Source organism: Diabrotica virgifera, chromosome 5 (genome assembly GCF_917563875.1).
Source record: "Diabrotica virgifera virgifera chromosome 5, PGI_DIABVI_V3a".
NCBI lineage: Eukaryota > Metazoa > Arthropoda > Insecta > Coleoptera > Chrysomelidae > Diabrotica > Diabrotica virgifera.
The window spans coordinates 258,376,733-258,400,846 of NC_065447.1; the positions used below are offsets into that span (position 1 = coordinate 258,376,733).

General features: G+C 31.8%; 1 protein-coding gene across 1 annotated transcript in view; it reads right to left on the minus strand.

Annotated features, from left to right (window-relative positions):
• Positions 1-24,114, minus strand: part of LOC114324832 (alkaline phosphatase-like) — a 1,004,985-nt gene that overhangs the window by 20,515 nt on the left and 960,356 nt on the right. The window contains exon 9 of the mRNA XM_050651161.1: positions 276-503. Within this exon, the coding sequence (XP_050507118.1) occupies positions 276-503 (228 nt within the window). The remainder of the gene's footprint in view (positions 1-275; positions 504-24,114) is intronic.

Below are 24,114 nucleotides of genomic sequence, written 5' to 3' on the forward strand. Positions count from 1 at the left end.
TATGTTCATAGAATGTTTTGTGGTAACATTCCACGAATAACTTAATCAGATGTTCACCGAATGTTCTTTGAATGTCCAGGACATTCAAACATTAATAGAACTTTGATAGTACATTCCTGGAATGTTTTGTGTTGTTAGGGTTATTAAAAATAAAAAATTTCAATTTTCTAAAGTGAACCATAAGACTGTAGGCGTACGTAATTAGAAAATAGCTTCCCAGCATTTCATTCTTTCATTCTGAGACTTGAGGTAATGGAAAATATTTTATTATATACCTGTAAACAAAGTAGTAGCTAAAGGCCCTAGAGCGTATACTGGAACGTCTTCTCCGCCGTGCGTCGCCCATTGTCTCGGAACAGCGGATCCGTGGACTTGATTCCTGTCTTCTGCTGCTGAAGACGTATTCATCGGAACTATCCTCGGCGTCGCGAAGCCAGGACCGTTTCCGTAGAGAATAGTCGTGTATGGTTGTCCATCCACGTCTGAGACTTTACTGTCGGGGCCTGGAATAGAAAGAGATTTTACGGTTTAGAGCTTTAGTACATTGTCATATTATAAAATGTGTTTTTAGAGGTATAATAGAATATGATGTTTTTTAGTTAACATGAAATTGACTTTATTCGAAAGATATCCTGTGATAATGATAATTTAAAAATTACTTCTGGCAGACGAGCGTCTTGACTGGCTCTAACGTAGTCTAATCTAGAAGTCCAATTTTTGATGGCTTTTTCCAACATTTGTGGCCGTATATGGACAATAATACCGATAATGTTTTTCTCCAAGTGGTAAATCGTTTCAGACTTATTGGAGTTAACTAGCGACTTCGTATATCTCCACAGAAAATAGTCGAGCGGTGTTAAATCGCACTATTTTGGAGGTCAATTCACGTATCCGAAATGAATGTGAAACTAGGGGGGCAAGCATTATATATACCTACAATACCATAGTAATAGAATTGATGTAGTTTGTGTAGTCATTTACATGGTCAGGGGGGCAAATGCCCCCCCCGGCCTTGTCAAATGTAGCCCCTGTGCGATTACCAAACGTTGCCTTTAATAAATCAATTCTGATTTAAACTACAGCTACTGCACATTATGGATGTTGAACTGAGGAATAAAAAAGCTAGTAATCATGGATTTCTAAAGGCCACCAATGACTGTAACGTTGCAGTGGCGACGCGTGACTTTTTCTGAAGTGCTACCAAAACCAGATGCAAAAAATCTTATTTAAAGAAATGAAGATATGGCTAAATGTATATATACACTCACCGGCACAAAATACCGCCACCCAAAATTTTTGATTAAGTTTGAGCATCTATAACTTTATTATTTGTACTTCGATTTTCAAGATTCTTGCACGAGTTCGTAGGTACATGTATAGATGTCAATTGCTATTATTTCAGTAACAAACATTTTTTGCTTAGATGGCATTATATGGGGGTGAATATAAGCGTTGTTTTTTCTCCTAACTTTAAAAAATTCTGTGGAAAAATTGGAGGGCTGATATTGTTTCATACTCCTTTTGTATTATTCTGGAGGTATCACTAAGGTCTTGTTTTTTGAATTATCCGAATATCTCTTTTCTTGTAAGAGCTGTAAATAAAAACATTGCTTTGAAGGTTTATTTAATTAAACATATCAAACGCACTAAAATTAACAAAACAAAACAAAAGTAACAACAAAACAAAACAATTAAATAGCACGTATGTCCACCTCTTGCAGCAACGACTGCTCGCAATCTGTTTAGCATCGAACAAAGATGGGTTTTCCTTGCCTGGGGAATAGCCCGATATTCCTCTACCAGGGCCATAACTGTATCAAATTTTCTGGAGACCTAGAATGACGGCGAATAGCTTTTTTTAATTCATCCCATAAATGCTCAATAGGATTGAGATCTGGGCTGCATGCGGACCAATCTAATCTTATCAATCTAACCTCTATTTTATTAGTCAATCAGTGTTTTTATTTACACAGGATGGTACACCTCTTACAAGAAAAGAGGTATTCGGATAATTTAAAAAACAAAATTTTAGTGATGCCTCCGAGATAATATGACAGGACTATAAAACAAAATCACCTATTCAATTTTTCCACAGAATTTTTTAAAATGACATGCAAGCAAAATTTTTTTGTTACCGGAATAATACTGAACGATATCAATACATATACCTACAAACTGGTGCAATAATCTTGCAAATCTTTTTGTTACCGGAATATTACTGAACGATATCAATTCATGTACCTACAAACTGGTGCAATAATCTTGCAACTCTGAGCACAAAATAATAAAGTTGTAAATTGTCAAACTTAATCAAAAATTTTGGGTGGCGGAATTTTACGCCGGTGAGTGTATAATAAAGAATTTTTAATATTTACGTTTGAATATTTTTGTTTTTAAAGCATCTTCTAATAAAATCCCCAACTTCTGACTAGCAGTGTATTTTGTATAAAGCGGACTAACTATTTTGGTACAGTTATAAATAAAAATAAAAAGTTATGGTTACTTCATATGAACATTTTCAAAAACAAAAATTTAGATATATTTATAGTATTTTTTGGCATATTTTTAACCCTCGGGCTCCCTCCCCGACATCTTCTGTCTTAGCTCAAAATTTCTGTAGACGTTAAAAGCTAATGGAAAGGCCGTTTATTAAATCATATCCCAGAGGCAAAAGAATCAATTTTCCCTTAATAACGTATTCATATTTTCTTATTCTGAAATAACACCCTTGCGCCTTGTCCTTGCTTAGGGCATGGCTATGAAAAAACGATATTCTTGTACATCTTTTTAGGGCTTGTTTACATACCCAGGGGATATCTAAACTATAAAGATGGTTGCTTGAATTTTACTACTTTTTTATGCGGGAAACGAAAGAAAAAATGGGGTTAAAGCGATTCGGTTTTATTTGAAAAGTAGTATTTTTCTATCTTCAAATGATTCAACTAAAAGAAATATGAAAATTTCATAAAAATTAAAGTTATATTGTGAATGGACTTGTATAACTAACTAAAAGAGACAAAGGCTGAATAAGCTTTAATGTAAAAAGTATGAACCTTTATTACATTGATCGTGCGACGATAATATTTATACTCTTATCTTCTAGAGTACGCATGTGTATTCAACAAAATTTTTATACCGCCTTAGATAGTATTAAAGACCGAACAGAAATCCATTTTGATAAAAAAACTAAATTTCTACGGAATTCGAGAATTCTTTTAATTGGTTCCAATCTTACTTGGATGATAGGAAACAACTGGTTAGAGCAAATGATACAGACTCTAGTCTCAAAAACATTGTATGTGGGGTACCTCAAGGATCAGTATTGGGTCCTCTAATTTTCCTTATCTTTAATAATGACATCACTAGTTTAAAAATCGATTGAAAAATCTTTCTTTTTGCTGATGATACCAGTATCACTTGGAGCAATTCAAATATTGCAACTTTTCATGCTACTATAACTTCTGATCTATTTACAATAAAAACCTGGTCTGACTCTAATTTAACGTAGATAAAAGAGTACCATTATCTTATAAAGGAGCTCTTCAACCTTTACCTCTTAATAACAGCCAGATCAGTACCGATTATTCTGTAAAATTTCTTGGTATTTTTTTAGAAAGCAGCCTTAAATGGTCCCTCCATATTAATTTGTTAAGGAAGAAACTATCTTCAGCTTGCTATGCTATAAGATCTGTTTCGAATGAACTTAATTTAGCATCTTTCAAAATTACATATTTTTCTTTGTTCGAGTCACATCTTAGTTATGGTCTTCCTTTTTGGGGTTTTAGTACAGCTACCCAATTCGATGTTATTTTCAAATTACAAAAAAAGCAATAAGATACCTGTTTGCCCTCAGAAGAAAAACACATTGTAGAAGTTACTACAAAGATCACAGAATTTTAACCCTTCCATCTTTATATATTTTAAAAACTGTTTGCTTAATTCGTAAAAATCTACATGTCTTTCCACCAAGACGTAATCATTACTACTTCACGAGAAATTCCACCTTTGACGTCTATTTACCGACCCCGTCATCTGAGTTAGTAAAGAAAACTATATTATATTCTGCAAAAAAACTTTAGAAAAATGTCCCTCTATAACTTAAATCTGCAGCATCTTTCCCCAAATTCCGTAAACTGACAAAAGCCTACCTATCCGAAAGACCATATTATGCAGTAGAAGATTTTTTTAATCAATAACTAAGAAATTACAGTACCCTTTGCACAAGTAGTATTTTTATTATTATTTTTCATCTATATTTGGGTGTCACATGCAGCAGCTTAACTTTTAAACTTTTAAACTTTATTACTAGGTGGACTATGCAATTTGCATTTTATTTAAATTTGTCAATTGACTAACTGTTTAACTTCATTATTATTATTTTTTTAATTTATACTGACGATTTATGTAATTTTAGTAAATTGAATTTTTATTGTTTTGTTTTCTTAGCTTTTTGTAAGCTTTGTCGATAAAATTGTATAATTTTTCATGACAATAAAGCATATTTCTATTCTATTCTATTCTATTCTATTCTATTCTATTCTATTCTATTCTATTCTATTCTATTCTATTCTATTCTATTCTATTCTATTCTATTCTATTCTATTCTATTCTATTCTATTCTATTCTATTCTATTCTATTAGGTCATTGTCTGTGGGTCAGGGGATAACTATCCATCGGAACAAGTGAGCTGAACGTGTTCCGAAACCCATCGATTTGGTGAGTTGAACGAAATCGATAAATCCCTGTCCTATCCAACAACTATGTGTGCTGAACGTAATCATCGTTATCCTTTCATTTGACGCGTTCAGTCAAATACTTCCTTTTTAACACATTTTTCTCTACGCGAAATAATTAAGAACAAAAATAACTTCACAAACTTTTCTATGCTTTTTCAGTAAAATTGTGCTACTTTTCCATATAATTTACCGGTTTTCCCTTTGGTAATTATAATCAAAAAGTGATCATACATAAATTAATAACCATTTTTAAAAACATTTCGTTGCAACACGAAACTAGAGCCGCATCATATTCTAGTTCAATCAGAGAGTGCAGCAAGCACCTTAACCTTTGTTTTCAATCTGGTGGGATGTAGAGTAATATTTTTAATATCATTTTATGTGCTATTCTCGTTGGAAATTCACCGCGCTGAGCAGATGGGACGTGATATATAAATTGTAAAATTCCCTCATCTTCTTTATAGTTCAGAGAAATAAGGAAAACAAATATCCTGTTGGTGACACTGCCCCCTAAAGGCCGAAACCAAATTTTTTGAGTAGTATTGACAACTATATTAATAACCTATATGTTTTCTGCAACCGATTTTGATGATATGCATAGTTATAAACAAATGAAGATCAAAAAACGGTAAATTTTCCCTTTTTTCGTCTATTACCAAAAAGTTAAGCATTTTAAACAAATTTGAGAGTAAAAAGCTCATAAACCGTATAAAAAACTTCAATATAGCGTTCGCGGAATATGTCTGTCCTTATTGGTTGCTTAGTAAAATCCTGTATAAAAGGTATATTTAAAAACCCTCAAAAGGGCCACATCAAAATCACATAACTAATTTTCGACTGGTTTACCAGTCATCATCAGTGCTTACCTAAAATGAATATAATCTAATAAAATAATACAAAGATATTGAAATTTTGACTAGGGTTGAAAAAATTATCAGTTATACTCACGTGAAATATACATGCTAACCACCAAGATAGTATTTAACAAAAATATTAGGGTCAAAGCCCAGTAAAAGAAGTCCGTCCAGGAAACATTGGTTTAAAAGTGTTGTTCTGAAGCTATTTTCTTGTGGCATTTTTATAATCAAGTATATTCAAATGGGAAATAGCCACAATTTTACCTAAAAATGATTTTATTAACGTTTCGACGCCCAAGTCGGGTGTCGGGAAATAAACAAAAATGTTGTTGCTTAGTAAAAAATTTTTCTAATAATTTATTTAATCTGACTCATTTATATCGGCAATTCAGACACGTATTATACATTTTAAAGTAGACGACTTTAAAAATGATATTGCCAATATTGATGAGTTGCGTTCCTGGGACAACTTTACTAAAAGATAGTTCATTCGATTACATGAAATCAATCCCAACTCAAGAATAGCCGCCACAAAAAATCATAGCATGTGATCTGTCTTTAAAAAGACAACCAAATGCAACGGTGGTACTGAAATTCTCGCGTTAGAGATTCCATAGTAAATCACTAGGGAAAACCAGGAAAAACCTCGTGATACTATCCCGACATCGCAAGTATTTGGGTTTACATTTAGTTTACTCTCAAACTAATACCAAATTCTGACTTGATATTTTAAATTTTAAATAATACTAAAATACTAAATATGTACTAACTCGATATGTTACTGATTTACTAATTGTGGTAGTTTCTTTCTATTGACTTCCTCCTTTAGTATGGGTAACCACATCACATTCCCTCGTGATTTACTATGGAATCTCTAACGCGAGAATTTCAGTACCACCGTTGCATTTGGTTGTCTTTTTAAAGACAGATCACATGCTATGATTTTCTGTGGCGGCTATTCTTGAGTTGGGATTGATTTCATGTAATCGAATGAACTATCTTTTAGTAAAGTCGTCCCAGGAACGTAACTCATCAATATTGGCAATATCATTTTTAAAGTCGTCTACTTTAAAATGTATAATACGTGTCTGAATTGCCGATATAAATGAGTCAGATTAAATAAATTATTAGAAGAATTTTTTACTAAGCAACAACATTTTTGTTTATTTAATATTATTTTGTATTTTGACAACGACACCCGACTTGGGCGTCGAAACGTTAATAAAATCATTTTTAGGTAAAATTGTGGCTTATTTCCCATTTGAATATACTTGATTGGTTTAAAAAGCTACATAAAGTATGGATGTTTAAAATATTAAGTTAATCTGCTCCAGGTAACATCTGAGATGTGGATTTGACTTGTTTACATGTTGAATGTATGACGGCAAGTGACAATGAGATGGATAGGACCACTGAACGATGACAAAACAGAAATGACAGTTCCACAGGAGTTTAAGAATTAACCTGTCATATTTAAGACTGAGGTGTACAGCATGTTAAAATTAGAAATGATGTAACAACACACTCCATTGTGAAAATTATCATTTAGAATTCATTAAGCTAGTTGTTATAATTAAAATGTATTCACGTATAATGTAAGTGCAGTTAGGCAAACCACATTACGCAAAAGTTTCGTGTTCAATAACTAAATTCAGTAAAAAAAACTTATTATCGAGAGATCTAAGATTTAAAAAGCAATTTTGTGTTGATTAACGTTATCGAATTTAATTAACTTATTGGTAGCTGTTCAGAATTCATTTTAATTATAACAACTAGCTTAATGAGTTCTAAATGATAATTTTCACAATGGAGTGTGTTGTTACATCATTTCTAATTTTAACATGCTGTACACCTCAGTCTTAAATATGACAGGTTAATTGTTAACCTCCTGTGGAACTGTAATTTCTGTCTTGTCATCGTTAAATGGTCCTATCCATCTCATTGTCACTTGCCGTCATACATTCAACATGTAAACAAGTCAAATCCACATCTCAGATGTTACCTGGAGCAGATTAGCTTAATATTTTAAACATCCATACTTTATGTAGTTTTTAAACCAATGTTTCCTAAACGGACTTCTTTTACTGGGCTTTGAACCTAATATTTTTGTTAAATACTATCTTTGTGGTTATCATGTACATTGCACGTGAGTATAACTGATAATTTTTTCAACCCTAATCAAAATTTCAATATCTTTGTATTATTTTATCAGATTATATTCATTTTAGGTAAGCAGGTAAGCATTGATGATGACTGGTAAACCAGTCGAAAACTCGTTATGTGATTTTGATGTGGCCCTTTTGAGGGTTTTTAAATATACCTTTTATATAGGATTTTACTGTTTTTTTTTTGTATTACATGGTATACAGCCAACCACAGGAAAACTTTTTCCTTGTGAATTTTTTGGAATAAATTTTGAGTTTTTATAAATATTCATAACTTATGTAAAAAATAATTTAAAACCTTCTTATTACACAGAATGCTGAGACTTCTTGTGCTTAAATATATGTTTTAAATTTCAAAGCAATTGGTCAAATAGTTTAAAAGTTATTTAATTTGTTTATTCAAATTAATTTTTTTTGCAACACTAAAGTCAAAAAATGGTGAAGTTACAGTAATACTTTGGATAGTTTATGAAAAAAAAGGGGGGGGGGCTAACTTCGTCCCTAATTGTCCTAGGACAATTGTTTTCTTTCTAAATGTGTATAAAAATTTAGTCTTTCTAAATATGGAAAAATCATTTTTTTACGGGTACCGGTTAAAAAGTTATTCTAATTGTTTATAAGTAAGCAAAAAATCGACATGTTTTTGCAAAATAATTTTACACTGTTTAAAATTATTTTTGTAATTTTTATTTAACTAAGTTAATAGTATAAATGTTCTTCTTTCATAAACTCTCCGAAGTATTACTGTAACCTCATAATTTTCTGACTTATAGTGTTGCAAAGAAATGAATTTGGGATAAATAAATTAAATAAATTTTAAACTATTTGACCAATTGCTTTGAAATTTAAAATATAATTTAAGCACAAGAAGTCTCAGCACTCCGTGTAATAAGAAGGTTCTAACTTAATTTTTACATAAGTTATGAACATTTATAAAATCTCAAAATTTATGACTTATTTTTCAATTTTCTAAGCAACAAATAAGGATAGACATATTCAGCGAACGGTATATTGAAGTTTTTTATATGATTTATGAGTTTCTTATTCTCAAATTTGTTTAGAATGCTTCACTTGTTAGTAATGGACGAAAAAAGCGAAAATTTACCGTTTTTTGATCTTCATTTGTTTATAACTATGTATATCATCAAAATCGGCTGCAGGAAACATATAGGTTATTTAATATAGATGTCCATACTACTCAAAAAATTTGGTTTTAGCCTGGAGGGGGATATGTCACGAGAAAAATATTATTTCTCTGGAGTATTAGTCTCAGCATCCGTTATGGCTTGCAAATTTTAGAAGCCTCGGAGGTGTAATCAAAGAAGGTTCCCATTGTTTTCAATATGTTGGGATGTAGAGTGTAATATTATTTTATGTGCTATTAGATTGAAAACTTAGTCTTTTGATCTTACATTGTTTGTAGGTAAAAATGACGTTTATTCTATTGCATATTTTGTTTATTAGATATTGTTATCACCAAGTTTATCAAAAGCAGTTCTTAGATATCTGTATCAAAGAGTGACCTGGGGAAATCTTTTCTTCCCTGGTATAATAATAGAACTATATCTATGCCGTCAGGCTCATAATCTTAGTTTTTTGTTTTTCTTTTACCTATTAGCTATAATGGCACCATTAATTTCGATAAATATGTTTCTTTAGTGATGACAATAAATTTGGTTTTAATCTGGATATCTATAAAAGTCAAGTAATCAGCGTGTCATAAATTTCGTTTTTATTGCCAATCGTCCTTTCTTTCATTTTCCCATTTCACGGAGTGTTAATTCCGGTCACTATATTTAACGGATACATACCTTTCTTTTATGTCATTCTGATATAAAATCTCAACAACGCCGAACGGTATTTTCTGTGTTTTTTGTTATCTATAAAATCTGACTGAATTGTTTTTGGTGGGCTATTATACTGGCCGACGGAAGTTTTTTATTGTATTTTATTGGATCAGATCCTCGTTTTTGGCGATTTTATTGCCATTGGACGAAATTGATATTTTTTTATAATACACGATTTTTTTATTTTTTTTATTTGACTATCTACATTAACCATCAAATATTCATTCTAAGACAAGCTTTGAAAAAATATATTAGTTTGAAATTGATACTCACCAATTGTTTGTGGATTTTAGTTGTGACAGTGTAGACAGAAACGCACTATACATTGTACCTTATTATTTCGTCATCGTAGAAATTAATATCTAAATAAACTTAGAGAAACTAGAGAAAACAACTCTCTTAACAGTCGAGTGTAAGGTTAGAGAGCAGAACTGAGTACCAAGAATTTTGCATAGACATAAATAGTACTTCGACAGGAAGATAGCCTATCATACTTTTTATTTAACGTTGCCCTAGACAAAGGGAATTAGACTATTAGAGAATCTGGAATTACAACGTCTAGGGAAATGGAATTTAACTGTCTGCAATTGATTGTCCAGGGGAAGTTGACAAAGGCAGGAGTAGACACTCGTAGCTCCAAAATCTGCGGAAGTGGTTTAGGCCCACATGAGTCGAACTAATCAGAAGTGCCTCAAGCAAGATCAGAATTGCCATGTTAATAGCCCACGTTCGCAACGGACAGGGCACTTGAAGAAGAAGGAATTAAAAGAGGAAGAACCATTACTAAGAGCAGTGTATAAATACTAGCGTATGCGGATGCAGAATACAAGCTCTCTTCTATCTTTTAAACATACAGTCCGTTCTTTAACGGTAAAATATTGCAAAACCTCTAAATTTTAAAGAACCGCTTGGATTGACATGAAATTTGGCATACACATAGCTAACAAGTCAAAGAAAAAAAGTGATATTGTTCCGATATGTGCTTTTGTCCCGGGGGTGCTTTTCACCCCCTTTTGGGGGTGAAAAAATATTCGTCCAAAGTAAGTCCGGAAATGGATAAACTGACAAATTCTAAGTAACTTTTGTTCTATAGAGTTTTTTCACTAAGTCAATATTTTTCGAGTTATTTGCCAGTGAATATGTTCATTTTTTCAACAAAATAACCACGCTTTTAGACGGTTTTTTTGCAAATAACTCAAATAGTAAGTATTTTGTCGAAAAAAGATTCTTAACATAAATATAGCCTGTAAAATATTTTAAAAAATGTATATATCACGTCTGTATACCTAGTAGAAGCAGAGTTATAGCTAATTAAAAATAGGTTCATATTCGTAAAATTTAAAATGGAGTATTTTAACGTGAAATACAGAAAATGAAGCACATTTCGGGGAAAACTTATTAGAACTTATTTAAATTGTTTAAAAAAAGCTTCATTTTTGTTTTATATAAAACATTTCTAGCATCAAAAGTAAACAAGTTACGCTCAAAATAAAGTTAGTCCCTCTTTTTTTGGTAAAAAAATCGGGAAAATCACCCCCTAATTAGTATCTCAAATGAACTAATCGTTACGACTTCACAAGTTTCTTGACTCGCATATGAATTGTTTATATTATCTGTAAGTTTCATCGGTTCAAAGTTCTTATTTTTGAAAGGGCTGTAGTTAAAAGGGGTTGAGCGAGTCACTGACCACGAATGTATGCAAATTTAGAAACACCAAATCTTAATCAATTTTTGTCTAACAGAAAAACAAAAAAATACATGATATTTAGAAAAGCAATGCTGACTTTTTTTGTTTTTCGAGATTTTTGGTATCTCTAACAATTTTTAAGTTGTTTTAAAAAAAGTCATATTTTTCAAAATTAAAATTTTTAAATATTTCTCCTTAAAACCAAATGTTTTCAAAAATAAGCACTTTAAATCGATGAAACTTACAGATAATATAAACACAACATAAGTAAAATAATTTATGGAGCGGTAACGATTTATTTCATTCTAATTAGGGGGTGGTCTTCCCGATTTTTTTTTGCCAAAACAAAAGGGACCAACTTTATTTTGAGCGTAACTTGCTTAAATTTAATGATAAAAACTTTTTTTGAAAACAGAAATAAAAGTCTTTTTAAACACTTTAAAAAAGTTAAAATGGATTCTCCCCAAAAAGCGCTTAATTTTTTGGATATTTCACTTCAAAATATTCTATTAGAAATTTGGTGGATATGAATCTATTTTTCATTGTCTATAACTCTGGATTTACGAGGTCTAGAGACCTAACGCGTACACCATTTTTTTTTACTTTTTTAGAGGCTATATTTTTGCTAAGAACATTTTTTCGACAAAATACTTACTTTTTAAGTTATTTGCGAAAAACCGTCTAAAAATGTAGTTATTTTGTTGAAAAATGAACATATTCAGTCGCAAATAATTCGAAAAGTGTTGACTTGGCGAACAAGTTCTATAGAACAAAAGTTACTTAAAAATAGTCAGTTTATCCATTTCCGGAATTATTTTTGGACTTATATTTTTTCACCCCCAAATGGGGGTGAAAGTCACCCCCAGGGCAAAAGCACACATCAGCACAATATCATTTTTTTCTTTGACATGTAACCTATGCGTATGCCAAATTTCATGTCAATCTAAGCGGTTCTTTAAAATTTAGAGCAAAAACCGTGAAATAATGTACTAATAAAGTACTCCAAAATATACACGAACCACCTCATTGGCTCATTGTTTCAACACCGCAACACTGAATAAATCGTTCTCCGAGCCACCGATAGGCGTGTCGTCTTCTGTCATTGCTTTACAAGCACATTCGGCTCTCATCTGAAAATAAAACTCTGCATCATTAGTCAAGGTCCCAATTGACGTCTTCTCGGGCTAACTGAAGTCAATCTTGTTTCTGACGTGCGTTCAAATGGGGTAGTGTGTTAGCTCGTCTAGGAGTCAAAGTGGTAGACTTAAGCCCTTTCCTAACTATCCACTAAGTGTAGGTGATACGTCAAATATTTCTCAAGGATTATTGAAGCTTAACTCCTGTCACGTGCCGATTCCGCAAGGCGCCCAGGACAATAAATCGATCACCCCTCTATGATATTACACGTCGCCGACCCTAATCTGATCGTCGACTGTAGCTGCCGGTCTCCTGATATAGACGGCAAGCCGGACGGACTTAAGACTCAAGTAAGACGGACTTGAGACTACAGACTGCGTCATAAGGAGACGACGGGAGACAGTCCTCACACTATATCCCTCGCGTAATTATGCAATTACCTGACCTTCTTTTCTGGTGAAGTATCCATTTTGTAAAATATTTACTTACTACACTTCGAAGTACACACACAGGTCAACGTTTGAAAAGCGACTGAGACGACCACCGGCAAATCCATACAGCTCTAAATTGCGTAAAACCTGTCCGTTATAAGGTTTACTGCATTCCCTATTGCCATACAGAAGAAGAAAATTTTTACATGTTGCCAATTTCCATTAACCCTGCTGTCCTGTTCGGGTCTATTTGACCCAAAAAATAATTTATTTCCTATTTTACAAATTATTACGCGGCGAAACGATTTGGTGTTCTGTGACTTTATTACCTAATATGAGGTCTTTCAATTGCATATGAGGTAAACAATCAACTTCCTGATTTTTTTGATAAAAATGAAATTGTTACCTAGGGTACGTTCGGGTCAATATGACCCACGTATTTAAACCGTTAAAAAATACCTATGTATGTGTATTTAGTTGGCAGTATTCTATATTGGCAGTACCTGTGTGTTTGTCAGCCGGATACGTCTAAAAACAGGTTTCTGCTAGCTAGAACTTGTAAAATAAACTGTAGTATATCTGGACGATGTTGCAAACCAAATTATAAAAATATGACCAACATGGACGGACATCATGCCTTTGGTACCAACTGGAAAGACAGAATAAGTTGGTTTCCAAGCATACATTGGTTTTTTATAAGTCCCATGGTGAATCAACTAAAAGTTTGTGGAATGAAGAAATGAGTCGTAGTATATTTCAATCAACAATGTCTCTTGATATATTTACAAAAAGTTTGCAAGTAATACGTGTTGATAACAAAACTACTAGACAGGATAGGAGACGTTTTGATAAACTTGCTGCAATACGTGAAATTTAGGAAACATAGGTAGAGAATGTACCAAAATTTTTTAACTTTGATGAAAATGTTACCGTCGATTAGCAACTAGTTGCCTTTAGAGCCCTTTAAAGCCAGCGAAATATGGCACAATAGTTTGGGTTTTATGTAATTATGAATAGTAAAACTTCTTATGCTCTAAAATTGCAGATATATACAGGAATGCGTGTGATGTGTGACTTGAGTAGTGATTTGGAAGGCCACAATATTACGTGTAATAACTTTTTACACCGTAAAATTTAGGACAATTTCTTCTAAGACAAAGTAAATACAATGTCGGGTACTATAAGTAAAATCAACCGGAGCTTACAACAAAAATCGCGAATAAAGAAGTTCATAGGTCGTCTTTTTTGCTTCACGCAAGATACCAATGTTGCTGTCAATATGTATTCATAAAAATAATAAAAATGTTGTTTTTATGAGTACTTTGCATCATAAATCGATGCATCACGCACTACTTTCATCAAATGAAAAAGCCCCTAATTATTTTAGATTACAATTCTCATAAGGGAGCAGTGGATATTCCAGATGTCTAGATTAGCTTTTTGACACGTATAGGTACATGTGAGAAGAGATAATTCGCTGGCCAATGATTGTTTTTTATAATCTGCTGGACATCTCTGCCTACAACTCGTTCGTGTTATGGTCATCAGTAAATATCCAATGTAATACCAATAAACTGGAAAAACGGCGAATTTTTCTTGAGGAATTGGAAAAGAAACTAATGAACCCAGTGATCATTTCCAGAAAAAATATACCAATATCTAAAGGCTCTCACGGACTGGTAAAAAGGACGCGAGCCGAAATAAGTAGATAAGATGGAAATGCTAGTGAACCGTCTATGGACAATCTAACTCCGCCTGCTAAACGAGCACGCTGTAAACTTGCCCTAAAAACGATAACAAGAATAATTATTTTGTTGTAGGTATATATCATGAATATATTTGTAAAATCCATTCTTTTTATTATTGTACCAGTTGTAAACTGACTTAAATTTTTGTAGATATTTGTTACTAGCCTTTTTTGAAAGGAAATAACGCCTTTTATTTTTGTTAACAAGGTTTAATTTACATCAACAACATAGTTTTTGTTTAATTAACCATAATTTCTTTTTAATAAAGTTTTATTTATCACTAGGGAGCGGATTTATATGCAATCAATTTTAATGAAATATGCGCATATATATGCAGTAAAAACTTACGAAATATGCGCAAAATATGCACAAAAATTCAAAAAATGCGCATTTTGAGAAACCACAAATTTTCTGTTTTATTCTATTCTAGGGGGTTCTCTTATAGGGGGGCGGCAATCTTATTTATTATCTTTCAAATAAAATCATTATTCTTTATATATGCAATTTATTCACATTTTTTACAAAAACTGATACCAATAGTTACCTATTTAAAATAATACAACAATATCACTATATATATCTTCGATTATAATTCACTACAATTTGTTTTTCCAAATTTTTTACGAGGAAACATTTTCTTTGATCAGATAAAATATTTTTTTAACTTGAAAACTCCTTTCAACATCAACGGCATTAATTGGGGCCTATCTAAAATAACTTGTTAGAGCCGAAAATTCTGCAACAAAATCAATTTCAAAATTCCCATTAAAAATTTCGCATATGTCCTCCAAAGTTTTAAAGCCCTTTAAAGACGGGATCTGATCAAAAGCATGAATATTTCGATTTCCGTTAGAAAATCGTAAAACTATGGTTAAAGGTGTAAATTCTCTTAACAATAGGGGATTTAAAAGAATCACCAGAATTATAGGTACCTAGTTAATTGGGTACCTAGTAAATTGCACTAAATATAATAAAAGTAAATAAAATTCTGATTTTTCGGTAAACCATCCTTCATCATTTTAACATCCTACAATTATTTTATAACGGCGTACTATAAGCACTATAACAACTACTATAAATACCTACTTTGTGTAAAGATCGGGTATTTTCTAAAAAAAAAAAAATGAAAAGGCAGTGAATGAGCCGTCTCTCTTCAGGTAGTTCTCGAATTAATAGATAAGACAGCCTGTGCGGGGAAATATTTTGGGTCGAATTAAAAAATTTAAATTTTTTTTGGATTAAAATGTTTTTAAATAGGCACAAAATATGCATGTTTCTTTAAAAATATGCAAAATTTAGTGAAGTTCTCAAATATGCGAAATATGCATACAATATGCATTTAGCATAAAATCCGCTCCCTATTTATCACCATTAGCTTATTTTATTTCGATTAAGGAGCGTAAATCATAGTTGGGTCATATGACCCGAACAGTACATTTGTGTAGTTGACTCGAACGGGACAGCAGGGTTAAACAATCATTTTTCGGAAGCTCTATAATGGATAATATTTTTTTGCATTAGTTGTTTTAATTCAAAAAACACAAAAGAAAATTACTAAGCCTAAACTACAATTCATCGACTGAGTTGCTTTCTTTGCTCTCAAGTGTAGTTACCTTTATAAAGGAGGACAATAAATGATATCAAATAAAATAGTTTTACGGGATTAAAATTTACCTAAATCAAATTGCTATTGTGTATTTACAAAAGCTAAAAGGTTGCCGTTTTCGTATATTCGTACATAAAATATTGGTCCTGGGAGATTCCAGAACTTATTTTCTAGGATAACAAAGTTTGATTTGATCGTAAATTTCAATACATTTTCGCATAAATCAAAATGAACGGCTTCAGTTATAACTAGTCTGAAATATAATTAAAGTTATTCATACATTTAAAGTAAGAGGTAATAAATAATGCCATTTTGAGTAGGTATAATACATAGAATATTTGTTTCACGATAAATTATAACAACTGAATCTAGATTTAGAATTAAAACTACAAAATTTCTCAAAGTGAAAACTGAAAAAATTTAGTTTTTGACGACTCCAATAAATGGCGTAATGGCTATTACCGCATTTTTATAGATACTAAGGATTTCCACAGTTTTCACTGTATTCCTTCACTCAACCGTTCTCTCCAGTTCTTTCTGTTTTGCACGTCCCCTTCCTGCAGATTTTCAATTGCTTCGTCCACTTTTTCTCTGAAAGATCTTCGGGTTCTGCCTCTCTTCCTTTTCCCTATCGGGCTTCACTCTGTTATTCTGTTTAGCTAACGTTTCTTGTCTCCTCTTGTGACATGTCCGTACTAGGTTAATCTCTTCTGTTTTGTGTAGTCTATTATATCTGAGTTCATTCTCATTCTTTTGTAATCTCTATGGTATTTATTCTATCACTTCTTGTTCTCTGCAGCTTCTCGTTCAGGAATGACATCTCTGTTGCTCTTATTTTGTTTATGGATTTCTTATTTAGTGACCAATTTGCATACCCATAAGTGAGGATAATTCCTGTCATGGTACCTATTATATAATTTTCTTTTTGTTTTTATGCTGATTTTCTTATCTCAAAATACCACGTTCATTTTTCGTATTTAATCTCTTGTTTGTCCTAGTCCATTTTTTATTACTTCTTCCGTTGTTCCTTCGTCTAATTCTAGCTGTTTTGTTTTGGTATTCTTTTGTTAGTTATTCAGTTTTTAAGAATTTATTTAACAATGGCTTTCTCGAAGTCTAATTAAAATCTTACAACGCAGTATCTTTAATATTAAATATTTTCAATTTTTAATATAATAACAATAAGTAGATTGCTTAAACTAAACACTTACGCTCTGATCTATATGTTTGGAAGTTTCTAAGAAATGTAGATTCTAAGATTGAACACTTTTATAGTTAGCCGTACTGTAGTCCTACATTTTCTCTGTACTACTCTGTTGAAATCCGAAAATATAAGTATATAGACATAAATTCAATCATTTTTAATAGAAATCAAATTTTGCTACTATGTATTTGTATTCAGTCATATTGATTGATATATGGTAAAATATATATTTATCTCAATTTTCCAAAAGTTTTTAAAAAATGAGGAGAGCTTTTATATGAAAAGAAACATATCTACCTATTCGTAGAAATTATATGTATAAACCTTAAGGAATATAAATTGTATGATAAACAATCTTACCCATTTATTATTTATGTCCCGAAGGACTGACTTTGTTTACACAATTTTCCTACAATGGCCTTTAAAATTTCCGAATGAAAAATTCATAATGCCTTTGTCGCCCTAACTAGATTTTCATATATCCTGACGACCAAAACTTACCGGAAAACCGGAAACATAAATGCAGAAAAGAGGATGAAAATTTTAGTGTAACCCTTTGGGGCCTCCTTTCCCTTTAGGGTGCAGCAAAATTTCTCGAAGCCCGATTGAAGAATTTCTGGTGCATGAAATATGTCAATGTGTGACCCTTTTTATGCAATATTACCGTGGATGATATACGACGTTCACCCGAATTTGGAAAATTATGTTGAGACGGTCTCTGTGTCAATGTGGCTATATCATTTCCACGAATAGGTAGTTTTTCATATAAAAGTTCTTCTCATTTTTTAAAAACTTTTGAAAAATTGAGGTAAATAATTATTTTACTTCTCATATCGTATATTGTAATCATATGACTGGATACAAACAGTAGCAAAATTAGATTTCTACTAAAAATTATTGTATTTATGTCTATATACTCATATTATACTTATATTATGACAGAGAAAATATAGGACTACAGTATAGGACTGACTATTGTTCAATCGTGGTATCTACATTTCTTTGGAACTTCCAAACAGCACAAGCGTTTAGTTTAAGCAATCTATACAATACAATACAAAAAGTTTATTTTGCCAAAAAAACAGAATATTACAATATACAACAGAGAATATACAAAACGTTTTTAGACAAAAAAGGATCTTCTCACGATTATAAAACCGATTACAAAAAGTCCACCACAAAGGTAGACCTTTGCGAAAAGACCCCAATGAGAAGTAATATTTAATATAAGACAAAAGAAAAAATTAATAAACTAAACCAAAACTGAACTGTGTTGAAGGAGAAGGGCGTTAACAAATCAAATACGATAATATTTATAATATAACTTCTAGACCCAACGAAAAAGTGCCAAGGACGAGAAGCCGGACAGTGTGCAGATTCTCGACAGCTGGATAGATGGTAGAAAAATAGTTGTTAATAATTTAATTTAGTTAAGTTGTTCTTGTAATAACATGTTTCTTATATACTTTCTAAATTTAACCAGAGACAAGTTTTTTGTTCTTTTTGACAGCTCGTTCCACATTTTGACAGCTAGATAAGAAAATGATTTTTGGAAAGCCGCAGTTCTGTGACGCGGAAGAAGAAATGTTCCAGTGTTCCGTGTAGTATGTATTCTAGACAAATCTGAAAATTTTTCATTTAAATATGGAGGTTTCCCAGTCTTAACAATTTTGTATATAAAATTATACAAATGTTGCCTCCTTCGATAAACCATTTTGAGGATGTTATGTTGATTAAGGTAAGGTGTTATATGGCGATTATGCGGAATTCTATATGAAAATCTTACACAACTATTTTGGATTTTTTGGATTGACTTTTTAGGTAACCAAGATATAGAGTCGCCATAAAAAACGTCACCATAATCAAACAGGGACAAGACAAGAGTATTGCAAAGATAATATTTTTGTTTAGATGTTAAGTATTTTTTATTTTATATAAATTTTTTAATCTGAGATATCCTGCAGTTAACTTTTTCTTTACATGTTTTTGGAAAGAAAGTTCATTATCAAAGATAATACCCAAATTTTTTGCATGTTTTACAATGGGGATTGGATTGTTATTAATGTTAATTTGTAATGTATTTTCGATAAGCTCTCTGGAATTTTTATTTTTATTTATAATTATTATTTGCGATTTGGATGCATTTAATTGTAAATTGTGATTTTCTGCATAGGAAGATATACATTTAAGGTCCGCATTTAATTTATTTTGAGTGTCTATTATAGTGTGTCTATTTATAGGTATTTTTAACTGGGAGTCATCAGCAAACTGCTTAAATTTGCAGAATTTAATGCAGTTTTTCATGTCAGCAACATAAATGGAAAATAACAGAGGTGAAATTACCGAACCTTGTGGGACGCCATTTTTAACTAATTTAAATTCTGACTTATCAACACTCGAGTCTTTTTTAACAAGAACACAACTAAATCTATTCGTCAGTAGGTTTTGCATGAGATTGACTGCACTGTTGGAAAAGCCAAAGTAATGAAGTTTGGCCAACAGCATCTCGTGACCAATAGTATCAAATGCTTTACTAAAATCCAAAAGGGTCATGCAAGTACTATTTTGTTTTTCTTCATTTTCTCTGATGTCATTCAAAATGCTGACAAGTGTTGTAGTGGTACTAAAATTTTTCCGGAAACCCGACTGGCAATCAGGTATTATTTTGTTAATTTCAACAAATGACTCAATTTGATTATATAAGTGCTTTTCAAAAATTTTAGATAAGACAGGAAGTATACTTATTGGTCTCAGATCTTTCAGCTCCTTTGGTTCAGGTATTTTAGGTAATGGTTTAATTATAGCTTTTTTCCAGCCAGATGGATAGAATGAATTCAAAATACACGAATTAATTATATTCAATAATGCATCTGCACAAAAAGGGTAGCATAATTTTATATCTTTTATTGTTAACCCATCATCAACAGCTGCATTAGACGATATTTTGGAGACGATTTTATTTAAATTTTCCCTGTCCAATAGTGTAAAATTAAACTCGTCAGTGTTGTCTGTAAGCCTGTTGCTTTTATAAAATTCTATCAAATCTGTAGAAACTGTGTTGTTTTTGTTATCGATTTCTGAAAAAAAGTTGTGTATATTTGTCGCATTGTTAAGATTATCTGGTATATAGAATTGATTTTCGTTATAAGTAAGATTGAGTTTTTTTGCTGTTTTCCAAAATTCCTTCCCTTTACTCTGTCCAAATGTATTAAAAAATATGATTTTTTCCCGTATTATAGCATGTTTGGTAAAATTCCTCAATTCTCTGTAGTACTGTAGAGACCCTTCCGTTTTTGTTCTCATATATTTTTTATGTGCTTTATCTCTAAGCTTAATCAACTGCTTTATGTTGGTAGTTATCCATGGCAAATAAGGTTTTTCGGAAATTTTCCTGGTTTTCACTGGAGCATGCTTATTTAAAATTTTATTTATGTGAGACGTGAAAATCTCCACTTTTTCTTCAATACTATCAGTCACGAAAAGCTGCTGCCAATCGAGCATTCTTCCTTCTTCCATTAATAAATCATAAATGATGTTACTGTAGTCTCTGTACGTTACAGTTTTTTTGTGGCAGGTTATTTTAGGTAGATTCAGTATTGTATAGACCAGGTTATGATCCGTCACACATTGAGATATTGCCAATGATCCTGATTTTATGCATTGTATGTTTTGACTAGTAATAATTATATCGATTAAACTAGATGTGTTATTTGTAAAATTAAACCTCGTGGGCTCTTTAATATGTTGATCAAATTGTAAAGTTTGTAACAAGTTTTTTAGTCTGTTTGGATATGTTGTATTACTTAAAAAGTTGATATTTAAATCGCCGACAATAATAATGTTCTTATGTGCAACGGTTACATAACCCAGTAAATCCTCAAACTGGTCTAGAAAAACAGATTCGCTTACAGAAGGTGGCCTGTAAATATTAATAAGTATATAGTTTATATTTTTTACAGTGAATTCTATGGCAATGTGTTCAAAAAAGGGAAAGTTTAAATTAATCAAAGAAAATTTTATATTATTTTTAATATAAAGTGCAACGCCACCCCCTCTTGCTAATCTGTCCTTTGTTACAAACCTATATCCCGGAAGTCTGTAGGTGAAACTTGGCATGTCGGAGTTTAGCCAAGTCTCAGTCAACCCCAACATGTCAATGTCCAATTCCATCATATAGTTTGTAAACTCGTCAAAACCAGTATTTAAAGATCGTACATTTAAATGGCCTACTGAAAAATTATTCAAATTGCTTATTAAAAAATCGTCGTTATTATTTTCCAACTGTCGAGTGCCCAAATAATTAGCCATATCCCATAATAGCTCCTCTACCCGCACCAATGTAGGTCAAATTACATCTTCCCAGATTACACAGTTAAGTTTTGCCCAAAAGATTATTTAAAAAAGTTTTAATAACTAAAAAAAGTACCCTAACTAAATAATTCATATTTTTCAATTTTATCTCACAACCCGCCTATTTAACTTTATCTAAGTAGTTACTAATGTCCCGGAAAAAAAGAAAGAAAAAAAATATATACAAAAAATAAAATCTACTAATAGATAATAACATTTTTTAAAGAGTTTCTGTTTGTTTTGTTATTGTTTACAATTTTACAAAGTAAGTATGCGTATACATATACATAAATTTTTCGACGTTTTGAATAAGATGGAACGATAAGCCTACCCATTATTATATTATTATAATGTAATTTTGCTACTAGGCTATTAATATTAGTTAACGAAAAGTTTTGATATTTTTTGATATCGATTCGGCAGAAAAAAATAATAAAAAATGAAGACATGAATAATAAACAGTATAGAAAAGAGCCAGTTTTTAAATGTTAGAAAGGTACCTAGTCTTATAATGTAATAATTTTATTATTAAATATTGTATTATTATAGACAAATAATATCACTTATCTACACAAACAATCAACATAAAACACAGCATACAAGGTTACCTTCAGCAAAGAAGAGATGTAAATAACTTTAATCCATACCATAATTCGGTGTTTTATTAATTCATAGCATAGTGGTTAGTTTCCATGATAAATTTTTTCCAATTCGGGCTCACTGTGAATGCGAAAAACTTTGTTAATTTTATTTTTCACGAAAACATTGCCGTTAAGCACCCACGCACTATTTTTTGAGAAAAGCTGTATGGCCTTCCTAAACAAACTAAGACGTAATTTTGTTAAATCTTCTTTGATTTGCACTCCCGAATTTTTGAGATTTTTTCGGTTTCTCAAAATCGACTTTCTCACTTGGCACGTCGTAAACCTGACTTAAATTCCGCTTGGTAAATTGTTATCATTTTGGTTTTTATTAGGTATACGATGGCATTTTAATAGTTCACTTTTTTCCACGTTTATTTTCAATTTATTTTTAAACAGGCTTAAAACTTTTGCTTCAAGGTTTTCTTCATTTTCACTATTTAGACCGAAGATTCTGATGTTTTGATTTCTCGATGTTTGTTCATGGTCGTCAGACATTTTCAGGAGTCGTTTGTTTTCTTCAACCAATGTGTTTACTTGGGATTGAAGGGCATCAATTGCCGCCGACTGCTGATTAAGCCTTTCCTCCAGCTTGCTCGCTACAATTCCTGCTACTTTTTCAGCGATTTCTTGCAAGTATTTATCATTAAAAATACTTATTATGGCACCTTTGATTTCGCGCATGTCTGTCGTTGATATTACCATAATGGCGACTGAACCACTTTAGATTTTGTAATATTCACCAAATTTTGCAAACAAATAATAGCGAATCTCACTGAAAATGTATTGTAAACACAAAACAATAGTTTATACTACACTTTATACTAACTTTTGTAATTAAAAACTGTATGCAATTAACTATATCGGGAAAAATTTGAAGAGCGGTTGCAAAACTACAACGTACTACTCGTGCGCCATCTACCTATCTATTCAGCTGTGATCTACTTATTAATCTACCCGGCGCATTCGCCAAACTAAAAAAGCAACCTAGCGCTTCCACCAAAATTTAGACTGCAACAAAGTCGGTCGGTGCTAAATTAATAAATTCTTAAATACTGAATAACTAAGACTTTCTCGTCTTCATGTACCGTGCTCGATTATCGGCAGCTCTGAAAAGGGCTGCAGAGGATATGTTAAACCATTCTGTATATTATATCTCTCTGGGTGTCGCATAACATGGCCAACATATTTAAGTTTTCGATTTATAACTGTTCTGATGAATTCCGTGACTTTTCCCATCCGGTGCAAAACAACTTCGTTGCGAACTCTATCTACCCACTTATTCGTAGGATTCTCCGATACACCCAGATTTTAAAGGCTTCCAGTTTCTTGAGAAGTGTATCCGTTAAAGTCCAACCTTCGACACCGTACAAAAGAGTAGAGAAGACAGAACATCTCACTAATCTAATCTTCAGATTCAAAGCAATGTTGCTTCCACATAAAAGTTTTTTTACCTTCAAAAATGCAGGTCTCGCTGACTCTGCTTGACTCCGTCGAAAGTTATTATGGTAAGATATTATTGAGTACATGGTTTAAAAAAATAATATGGCAAATATTTTTTGCAGCTTAGATAAGGGCACACGAAATGAAATATTTGAACAGGCAATAAATAATAAAAAGGTTTAAAAAGGCAGTATATGTCGTAGGAGCATGATTTTTTGGTCTTAGAAATAAAACTTATATATTTTGAGAAAAAAATCCTCA